Raw genomic sequence first — 11,695 nt, 5'->3', positions numbered from 1 at the left:
AGCCTTTTCAGGATCTGTACCAAATTGGTTTACAGATGTTGTTGGGATGTAAGCGTTTGATGGCCCTGTTCCAAAGGGGGTGATATTTGGAAATGGTCTATCGTTAGTTCCTGGCGTGTTTCTTAGGTATTCTTCTGGAATTTCGTCACAAGGCTCAGGATTGACGGGTTGCTGAGTAAGAAGACTGTTGCATAAAGGACAGCAGTTGGGTTGGACTGCTTGGAGAAATATTGGACCATCGTAGTTTTGGATCTGTATGGAGTCTGGTGATGGGTCAGCGTGCAGATATGGTGTCTGTGGAGATGATTTTAATAAAAAAGGTTATTGAATCAAAAACCAAGATACTCTTATTGCTCTGCTTAAAATTGGTTGCAAAGTAGTTTTGTTTGCATTACAAGATTATAATTTTTTAGCGTAATAATGTAGGGCATGCTCCCGGGAATTCCCGGTACTGAAAGTACCGGGAATCCCGGAATTTTCGAATACACTGGTACCGGTTCTGGAGAAAAAAATCCCGGTTCTTCGGTTCCTTCGGTACTGAGTTTGTAACTAAATTAATTGACGTTTTTTGAATTCAAAAATTACGCGTGGGCTTGTAATGCTGTCACCTTAAGCGATTCACACACGCTCGTTTTATTCGGGTGCAATCGGCATGCTCGGTCCGCTGCTGCCCGACTGACGACGGCGACGACGACGAATGGTGAACCAGTGTGCCCTAGTGTAAGTTTTCGGCTACAAAATACGTCTCGATCGCGTTCGCGATAAAATCTCAATTTGTATGGAAACACGAACAGCGCCTCTAGTGGAACGTTTGCGATTTCGTGTTTCCATACAAATTGAGATTTTACGCGAACGTGATCGACACGTATTTTGTAACCGAAAACTTACACTAGGGTATTACACTTGGTATCACAATCGTTTTTACCATTTCTTTCTGTCACTTCGTGTAGGATGAGGGTAGAAGGAGATGGTAATTGCAACCGCTAATGTCAGCGCGTTAGACAATACGGCCTCAGGTAGTCAAAATATAGCTGTTAGGATTTAGTATTGGTACTATCCTGTAGTCTGTATGTCTAAACGATTGATAATGATAGTGATAGCTTGTTTGTGTTTTTATCTATGTAATGTTAATTAACACTACCATCTAAATAACAACTAGTTATATGTTAGTGATGTGTTACGTATCTTTTTGTTCTATTTTGTCATATTTTTATGTACAGTAATATGCTTGCATTTGACCACAATCACGCCTGATGGTAAGCAAAGATGTTGACTGAGGTGGAGCACGCTTGCCAAATAAATGTCCATTCACCCTAGATTTTAAGACAGCCTCATTGTAGCGATCAGAAAACACAGAAGCTGGCAAGGCTTTCCACTCCTTAAATATCCGGCCGGATAATGAAGGACGAGCGAAAACGCTTTGTGTGAAGTTTAAGGATGCTGACAACATAAAGGTGAAGATTCCGCCTACTTCTGGTCGACCTGTGAATGGAAGGAACTGATGGAATAAGATTGTGTAGCACCGAGCACGAGCTACCCTTCTGCGGTGGCGAACTCTGTTAGCAAAAATTTACCACAAAATCGCCGCTAATGAGTTTCTTCATCGCTCGCCGTTCCACCGAATCCAAAGCAGCCAACTAGTACTGGGCAGAGCCGTCCTAAAGGTGACAGCAATAGTACTCCATGCAATACCGGACTCGGGCTCTGTAAGGGTGAAGGAGCTGGTCCGCAGTAAAGTATCGCCTAACTTTGGAAAGGATGCCAAGCTTTTTCGCAGCGGTTTTCACCAAGGCCTCGATGTGACCCCCAAAGTTTGGTTTGGAAGAAAGTGCGAATATTCAGCGGTTTTTTTGTCGTTAGTTTCTGGCAGGTGTTATTAAAAAGGTTATGCGTAGGGTTAAATTTTTATGAAAATTAAAGACAATACCGATGCTAAATTTCGCGTGATTAAAATTGACGCAATTTTCTTTCTGTTGTGCTTATAAACGTGGGATGCTAATGGCGTTTGACCGAGCGGTCAAAAACGCTCGAATATTCGCCCTTAAACAAGTGTAGCTGAAAGGTGGTGGGAAATAGAAAGAGGCACAGACGGAAAATAAACACGACTGAGTTTTTAAAACCGACTAAATTGGCACAGGTGTGAGAAATTCAAAGCCAGAGCAAAAGCATGAGCTTTTCTTATAGCATGAGTGGTCTTGTGGAACGGGAATAACCACACCTGGCGGTAGGCGTTAAACTCACCCAGAAGTGCAACCTGCGCTATAGAGAACCGCCGTAGGACACCTCAGCTGAGTCACAGAGGGAAAAAACCAGCCCGCACAGTGCGCACAGCGGCAATGCGGAGACATTTGAGCGAACGTTATAGGTACACAGGCATATAGGATCTTTCCATACCTGTGTTTTGACTTTTGTTGATTAAGTTTTGCACTTTGTTAATTGTTTTGGGTTAAATTACAACAATTATCACTTTACAGGTGTTTCATTTATCAAATTAACAAAAAAAATACAATTCATTTACTCAGTACCGAAAAGTACCGAAATCCCGGAATTCCCGGTTCTGCCCCAGTACCGAAAATCTCAAGTCCCGGTTCTGGAAATGGTACCGGTACCGCATGCCCTAGTATATGGCACCACCGGTATTATTGGCGTATGCATCCGATAAAATTTAGGATTGGGTTTGCTAAGGGGCGACGTGGTGCACATTTGACACGTCTACTCGAGAGATGCGGATTCGAATCTTATTATTACGAGTATATAATTTGAATAAGTAAATTCATAAATAGTTTCTAATGCCACACTCAATCGCTGAATATCCCAAATTATTAGAAAAAAAAATAGGTTGTCAGAAAAGACTACTTACCAGTAAACATGCGAGTAACACACAACACAGAGAAAGATTCATTTTGTACTGATGTATAAACAAATTTCTTTACAGCAATTGCAATTGAATGACAATAAAAACGTTTAACCCACTTTATATTCACAAATTAATCTTTTTTTGGCACTAATGTCAACATCATTTCCCCAAAAATTTACTTTTAGCAACCAAAACACGTACAAGTAAGAAATTAGCCATAAATTGAATTTCAACACCTTACACCTTACACTTGTGTGCAAAATTATTGCATATGGATATAAATTGTCACAATTATTTGTTTTAACCAACTTCGTAAAGACGGTTATGTAACTAATCATATTCAACTGTAGATATTCAATGTGTTTTTTTACTTTTTATTTCGTATTAAAAATAAGTAAGTACATAAATATTAAGTATATGATGAAGGGAGAAAGAGAATAGAGATAGCATATATATAGTTTACATTCAGTTACTAGTTAATTTTTAATCCTCGCCATTTTTTACAAGCTTTTATTTAGTTTCGCCTGTCCCGTTATCTGTCTGTCTGTCTGTAGTCAAATCTTGCAAATTAAATTCGGCCAACTTCCAGTAGTCGGATTGACTTGAAATTTGGCATACTTATGTAAATTTCGTGACAATACAATAATCTGGTAGTGACTTCCTGGCAGTACGGCCATGATCGTCTCCGCTTGAAATTTGGTATGCAAATGTAGTTTGGGTGACAATGAAAGTAACGCCAACAAAAAGTATAATCAGCAAAAACAGCTTTAAAATTAAAATTTTATCAAAAACTTATTTACACTACAATGTAAACTGCTAGGTAAAGTCTAGTCTATGCATGTATTTGAGATGTTCAAGACGTTTAATTAAGAAGATTGAGCTTCGTAACACCTCTGGCTATCCTCTTGGGAATATGGCCGTGAGAATATTACGTTGTATGAGTTGTATGGGATCACACGCCGTCCGCTTATGGGACAAGTAGAGCAGTATGCCGCGACATACTGCGGTATGGAACGCTGAGCTTAATATGGATAAGTCGTTAATAATCTACATCATCATCGTCCCAAACTATAAACGCCCCACTGCTGGGCATAAGCCCCCTCACAGAACGAGGCTTTGTAATGGAATAATATTAAGTATTAGTTACTTTTTCATCCTCATAGATTCTTTCTTTAGCCTCCAACGGATGAGAGATTTTCTTTCTTCTCCTATATTTTCATATTCTAAATGCGAGTACCTAACAAGTCCAGGACGAGTATCCTCTAAAACATACATACAAATGTAAAGCAGCTACTCGTTCCATTTTTAAACTCTTCAATAAAACAAAAAAATAATAATCACCCACTCATCAAATGACTGATCAAATACACATTTTATTAAAGTAATTAAATTAACATACATACAAATGAGTGAATTGTAATTAGCGTAAATTATCTACATAAGTAATATTTGTTTGATAAGTCATCACTACTCACTCACGATGTTTTCGTTTACTTTAGCTAATGGTAAACTAAAAATGTAATTTCTAAAAACATAGAAGTGCCAGCCCGTGTTCGAATCCGCGACCCTCTGTGGAAGTGCCTTTAAGTGAAAACAATAGACTACCTAGTACGTTTTTGTTTAATGTCATTATGCCACCAGTAACATTAAAACATAAATACGAAATAATATACTATAGCAGGGTGTCCTGTACCTACCTCAGTATGCAACACCTCTGTCTAGCAAGCTAGCTAGCTCGTCTGTATGGCAGTCAGAGCGCTAGCCTTCCTCAAAGAGCGCCATTGCACCCACCTTTGTATAAATAAATAAAAATGCAAGAGTCGTGCATTGACCTCGTCTCACGGCGTGTCCACGTTAAGCCAACGTATGAGTCCCGTTACGTGGCAGTGGGTTAGCATCCGCCGAGCACATCCCTGAGATGCTGCGCTAGGGCTGTGCTAAATATTGCTTAAGTATTAAAATTCCTTTAAGATTAATTTTCTATTATTAGTAAGTATGCTGAAAACTCCAGACATTGTTTTTTAGGGTTCCGTACCCAAAGGCTGCCAACGGAACCCTATTACTGAAACTCCGCTGTCTGTCTGTCCGTCCGTCCGTCCGTCCGTCCGTCTGTCACAGGGCTCTATCTCTTGAGCCATAATAGCTAGGCACTTGAAATTTTCACAGATTATGTTATGTCTGTGGCCGCTATGACAACAAATACTAAAAACAGAATAAAATAAGTATTTAAGGGGGGCTCCCATACAACAATATATATAATGGCAACAGGTAGACGCTTGAAATATTCACAGAATATTTATTTGTATAATCACTTTAAAAATAAATAGTTAAATAAATTAAAATATAAAATGCAAAACATATATATAATAGGCCACCTAGATCGTCTGAAGCTATCTCTATCACTGAACCTTAGATAATGAACTACACTAATTCGCTTTGCTTCGTTTAATTAGTCTAGCACTGAATCAATCATTATTTTTAAGGGCACTCAAAGGTACCTACTCTATCGCAGTCCTGTTGGCTTAATTCGTATGAGAACATGAAGCTTCGTATTAAAACCCGACGATAGCGCTATCTCAAGTTCAATTTTACTCAACGTCGGTTCAACATCAGAATTCCAACAAAGCTTGACACTAGTTTTTGTTAAAAATATCATTTTTAATACAAGCTTTTTGCTGACTGTACTTGAATTATCATCCAACTTATATACATATGTATACCACATTTCAAGTCAATCTGACCATTGCAAATCGGTCAAAACTTACTAGATTTGAGCTTGCAAAAAGCACTGCGTTTTGAAAGTTCCATGCGTATTAACTGCGTATAAATTTAAATTACTTGATCTGTTTTTAACGGACATTGGAAAATTCTTGTGCAAATTGGTCCTTCGACGGTAACACATAGCAAGTTGTGTGGCAACCCTACCGGGCATCCGTCTGGGAGTGGGTAAGCGGGTAATGTCATGCGCAATGCGCATCGCCGCACGATGGGGGTTACGGCCAAGGCGCAGGTTCGTAACACCATTTTTCTTACATGGCTTTCTATCTTTGCGATAGTTCAGACTTCAGATGTTCCTCAATAGATGGCGCCACATGCGAAAATTGAAATATCTACCTAAAAGTTAAAACATGTTCTCCTAAAGATAACCTGCACGATTTTAATTAAAATCGTTAGTGCTGTAATATTGATTTATATTCGAATGTGGCGCTTCAAAGATTTATTAAAGAGACTCAGAGATACCACAGGAGACCGAAGAGCTGGCAGTTTCCTCGCTCAACGCATCAGTCTTACGATCCAGCGGGGAAATGCTGCCAGCATCTTTGGTACCATGCCGCAGGGCCCATTTTTAGATTTATTATAGTTTTAGCTTTTTTAATTTTAATGTAGTTTTAGTTTTTTTTTATTGCACCTAATCTACCTTCTATACTATTCTATAAGTATGCTGTTTAAGTAGTTTCAGAAATAAAGAAACATATTTGAATGTTGCTTGTTCAATAACCTTTATATCCTAACTAATATTATAAATATGTGTGTGTTTGTTTGTTTGTTACACTTTCACGATTAAAGTTTAACACCCTAAAAGAATAGATATACGAGTAGATATAGAATAGAATACACATTTTGTTCCGGAAAATCGCGGGATAGCGATAAACGAATTCTTCACAGACGAAGTCGCAGGCAATATTATAGTTATGTGGTACTTATATGGTAAGAAAAAGATAGATAACCTCCAAAAAGTAGATAATTTACGTCTTAGCTTAAATCGTGCCTTTGATCCGATGAATAAAATATGTATAAAATTGTACCAAATGCTCAATAATCTAGATATAACTTTACCCGGTATTGCTAGCAAGGAAAGCCGAGAATAAAAGCTAGCTAAAAATACGTATGTGTGTTGTTAACCCGTCGCGCGACCAACGACTTTTTTTGAGTAATTTTGAATACTACCCTACGTAACCTACGTAAAGGTGATCGCTGATCGACACTAGTATCTTACAAAAATTGACAAAGCCTGTAGTTAGTTCCGCGCCACTACAGTACCACTACCATGAGTTTACAGTGACCGTACTCGATATTGACGGCGTAAATTATTTGTAGAGGCGCTGTACAATTCTCCATACAAGTAATTTACGCCGTCGCTATCGAGTACGGTCACTGTAAACTCATGGTAGTGGTACTGGTGGTGCGCGGGGCGTCCGACGGGTTAATACACGATGCATTTTAGAACGCCAAGTTGGCTGAACCTAAATGTAATTTTGGCGTTAAATCCAACTAAAACTTACAATAAACATCACAATTCACAACAAAGCCGCCTAATAACGTCCTCATAACTAATAATTCAATATTTAGTAGGTCTCGTACACACAACAGCACATTTCAACAGTTCACCTAACCTAATTCTCTATCATTCAGCCTCAAACACAACAAAACCAACTTTAAACTACGACGTTAAAGTTCAAATCAGTTTGGGAGTATCTCCAGGAGACGTTACGTAATTCTGTAAGGTCATTGCAATTGCATAAGTTTGTACATTACTCTATACTGTGACCAGTGTATGGGGACCCGTGGGATTGTATTCAGGTGCCCCGCTGGTTGAGAAATGTGGAGGCTAGGAGGGGGGAGAGAGGTCAAATGGCGCTGGCCAGGTGCGGGTTGGTTAATTTTAGAGCGTTGGTTTTGAAATAGTGTGAGCTAAATCTTGTTTCGATTAGGAAAATATTGGGCAAGTGCGCGGTGGCGCTGGTGTTGAAGGTTCCGTAGGTTTTTAATATTTCTTAGATACTTGCTCAATATAGGCGCGTCATTTAGTAGACAGTGTGATTATATGACCATTATTTTGAAATCATAGTTTTCTACATGAGATTTTTTGTTATGTCGACTTAGCAAAAACATGTAAGTTGAATTAAAATTAAACTGAACATTTGTTTCAGAGTCCAGACCCATCTACATGTATAGGTACTTATAATAATAGCTAGGTATTCTAAAAGCGTCATTTTTGACACTAACGTCGAAAACCTATCACTCGTTGCTTCCTTAGAAGACATTTCTACTTAGGTATAATATGAGAATGAGAATGTTTTATTGTATAACTGTGATCATAGGATGAAGAAAAAAATAACAAATTAATTTTTTTTTTTTTTCAAATAAGTCCAAATATGTGCACGTCTTCAGATATTTTTGGATAGTTGGATTTTTTTTCACATTTATGCAATAAAGTCGGCACCAATTTGAAAGAAGTATAAACATAGTTTAAGTCGCGGGAAAAGACATCGGAATGTTCCCACGGGATAGAGATGAATGAATTCTTCACAGACGAAGTGGGGAACAGCTAGTTAAATAACAAGGTAAGTCCACTTATAACAAAAATACCCCAAACTGATCCTAATTTAAATTGTGACAATTATAGAACCATTATCAGCAGGCTCTCCTTAATCATAACAACACTTCTAAGTTCCAGCCATAGAAGTATAAAGCCGAGTTTAGACTTGCAAGAAAAATCGAGCAAGTTAAGCCAATGAGTTTGTAGTGGTCGATCGAGCACCGCAATGTAATGCAACTTGCACGATTTTTCTTGCAAGTCTAAACTCAGCTTATGAAGCTTAGAAACGTGACTTTACTCTTAGTTCAAAAGTGAGTGTTGTCCACTCCAAAAATGGATTACCACAAATAGACTTTAGGCTTTATTCATCATCATCATCATCATCATATCAGCCGTCGGACGTCCACTGTTAGACATAGGCCTCCCCCATAGACCTCCAGGTGCCTCGGTTGGAAGCAGCCTGCATCCACCGTGAACCCGCGACTTTAACTTGCCGATCCGCGGTCTCCATTCGAGAATCCTTCGGCCCCAACGGCCATCCTATCTCCGTGCTATATGGCCCGCCCATTGCCACTTCAACGAGCTAATTCGCTTGGCTATGTCGGTGACCCTTGTTCATCTACGTATCTCCTCATTTCTGATTCGATCCCGTAGAGAAACCCCAAGCATAGCTCTCTGCATAGCTCGCTGAGCGTTAGGATTCTAATCTTTCAACATCAATATGGCCCGCCCATTGCCACTTCAACGAGCTAATTCACGGTGATTGTTCATCTACGTATCTCCTCATTTCTGATTCGAGAGAAACCCCAAGCATTGCTCCCTCCATAGCTCGCTGAATAATAGGCATTATTGTCCAACATCAATGTTACAATCACACACAATCTTCACCATCAGAGTCATGGTATAAGACGAGGGTAGGAAGAAATTGCGAATGCGGTCTCGAAATTCATAATGAATGGGTTTGTTTCTCTGTGGTTCATTGAATATTGAACCCTCAACGGCTTAGGTCGAGATTGGACAGTTTTTTTTTTTATTTAACTCTAACGTTAATAACATCTACAAATTACTCATCGCACCTTGACACGCATGCGCATAAATGGTTTATGTAATACTTTTGTAACTTTTAATAAGTGTATTATTGTTACTCAATGATAAACAATTGTTGTTTATTAGGTCGTTAGTAGGTTGGTCATTTGTTTAATTTAATTTATCTACACCCATATAGTAAATCCTCAATTATGCGTTCAAAAACCATAGGTAATGACCAGCATTACGACATTGGATTCTATTATGAATGTATCGTAATGGTCATTACGATACAGAAATCTGTATCGTAATGAGATTTCATACATCATTACAGCATGGGGGGGGAGGCGCCGCGACCACGTGCACGTGCACGTGCTGCAGCAGCAGGTCGTCGCGGGCGCAGCTCGTGGGGCAGACATACCTACCTACTTCTCGTTAATGCAGGTCATTCTCAATGGTTCTTGAACACATGATAGAGGATTTAATATATGGATATAGATAAAATATTGTATGCAACTGTACGTAATTAGGCCTTAAAACACTCATGTGACCCTATTATGAAACTCGGCTACGCCTCGTTTCATAAACCCACACTCGTGTTTTAAGGACCCCTATTACGATACAGTTGCATAAATACTATTATTTTATTTGGAATACTACTAATATATACTAAGTAGTCTTTACTCCGTGGCTTTGCTTGTAATAATAATTAAGTAAGGTATCTCAAAACCGTGGTTATCATCTAGATAGATTGATAGACAGATGAAGTTTAGGGGCTGATTCACCATCCATTAATTAATTTTATTTGACGGATAAATGTGATGCCGTTTCCGTCTATTTGAACAAAACAAACAGAGACGGCATAGTCAGATTTATCCGTCAAATAAATTTAATCAATGGATGATGAAATAGAGGGTTAATCTTCATAACAAAAAACATGACCCTATAATCCATGTACTTAATTATAAATGCGAAAGTGTGTAAGTTTGTATGTTTGTCCGTCTTTCACGTCGAAACGGAGCGACGGATCGACGTGATTTTTGGTATAGAGATAGTTTATGGGCCAAAGAGTGACACAGGCTACTTCTTATCCCGGAAAAATGCGCAGTTCCCGAGGGAACAGCGCGCGATAACCGAATTCCACGCGGGCGAAGCCGCGGGCAAAAGCTAATTATTAATATAAACATGGAAGGGCAGATACAAAGATACAATGAGGATTTATTGCTAGGCAAAATATCGTTAGATGGCGTTAGCATTAAAAACCCCGTTTGACATTAGTGTTGACCAGTGTTAACGATTAGCTATTAAGTTTAACCAATTACAAACGCGACGCAAATGTCAAAGTTGTCAAAAGTTTCTGACGTTAGCGCCAATAGCCTGTCACAGAAACTATTTTTTTTTCAAATTTAGAGAAATGCCTTACCTACACCAATTGATTACCTATTTAGAGTTACCCTAATTACCGTCTCGCCGTTCACACGTTACCCAACGCCATTACCAGCGTTACATAAGCTGCTCTTCACCTTGTGATGCAATGTGTCAAGGTCTTCTGACGCAATGCAACGCGTTGCCAACATGCGATGCAATACGGATAGACAGCCGAATTGGATTGTGCTGTAGAGCCTGGGGGCCTACTACGAAATTCGAAAATCGAAGTTCGTATCGTCCCTCTCACTCTTTTAAGTAAATAATATAAGCGTCAGTGGGACGCTACGAATTTCGAATTTTGCAATTCATAGTATAGAGCAGAGGTTTTTAACCGGTGTGCCGCGATCGCCGCGAAGTGTATGCGATTCGTACAAAAGGTATCAACGAGACCCTATTAATAAGCCTCCGCTGTCCGTTATGGTTTACCTACATATTATGGGTATACTCTACGGAACCCTAAAGGTACTCTACGCGCCAGTCCGACTCGCACTTGGCTATTTTTACTGGTGTGCCGTGAAACTTTGATGAACGAAAAGTGTGCCGTTAAAACCAAAAGGTTGAATACGCCTGGTGTAGGGCCTTAGCAATGAATGCTTGGTATCTTCGATTTTCAAAAAAGCCGTGGTACCCTGAAGCTTAAACTATGGCCACCTATGGGTTTTGAAATTCGTGTGCGAAATTAAATTCGAAATTTCCACGAGCTACGGTGAAGGAGAGCATCGTCTAAATAAGTCAGCGAAGCAATTCAATGGTGCGAGTAAAGTTCCCAATCTGAACTGGATCCGCGTCCCTTTCATTCTGAGAGAAGGCCTGTGCCCAGCAAGTAGCAGCAGCGAGATGATCATGATAATTATCTAGTCGCATAATTTGCGCAAGTCATAATGTACTTAATGTTTGATAGAATTTTTGTTAGTCATATTTTTTTCCCGCCGAAACGTAATTTTTTCTATTTTTTTTAAATGGTCATCCTATTTATAGAAAACTGTAGGTTAGTTTAGGTTCTGAACAGTTAATGGATTCCGAGATAAAAAGAGTCAAGAGGATTCACAGACGGTTCTGGCGGA

General features: G+C 39.2%; 1 protein-coding gene across 1 annotated transcript; it reads right to left on the bottom strand.

Moving 5' to 3' along the window:
• On the bottom strand, window positions 1–2,929 carry LOC141438846 (uncharacterized; the record flags this gene model as incomplete). The annotated part of the gene is given in 2 exon segments (XM_074102869.1): window positions 1–294; window positions 2,861–2,929. Coding segments are annotated over 2 exon segments (336 nt in total), but the record flags the coding sequence as incomplete, so codon positions are not given.
• Between the last annotated feature and the right edge of the window lie 8,766 nt (window positions 2,930–11,695).

This window comes from Choristoneura fumiferana, chromosome 19, assembly GCF_025370935.1.
Source record: "Choristoneura fumiferana chromosome 19, NRCan_CFum_1, whole genome shotgun sequence".
NCBI classification, from domain to species: domain Eukaryota; kingdom Metazoa; phylum Arthropoda; class Insecta; order Lepidoptera; family Tortricidae; genus Choristoneura; species Choristoneura fumiferana.
This window is presented reverse-complemented; position numbering and strand designations above follow the sequence as displayed.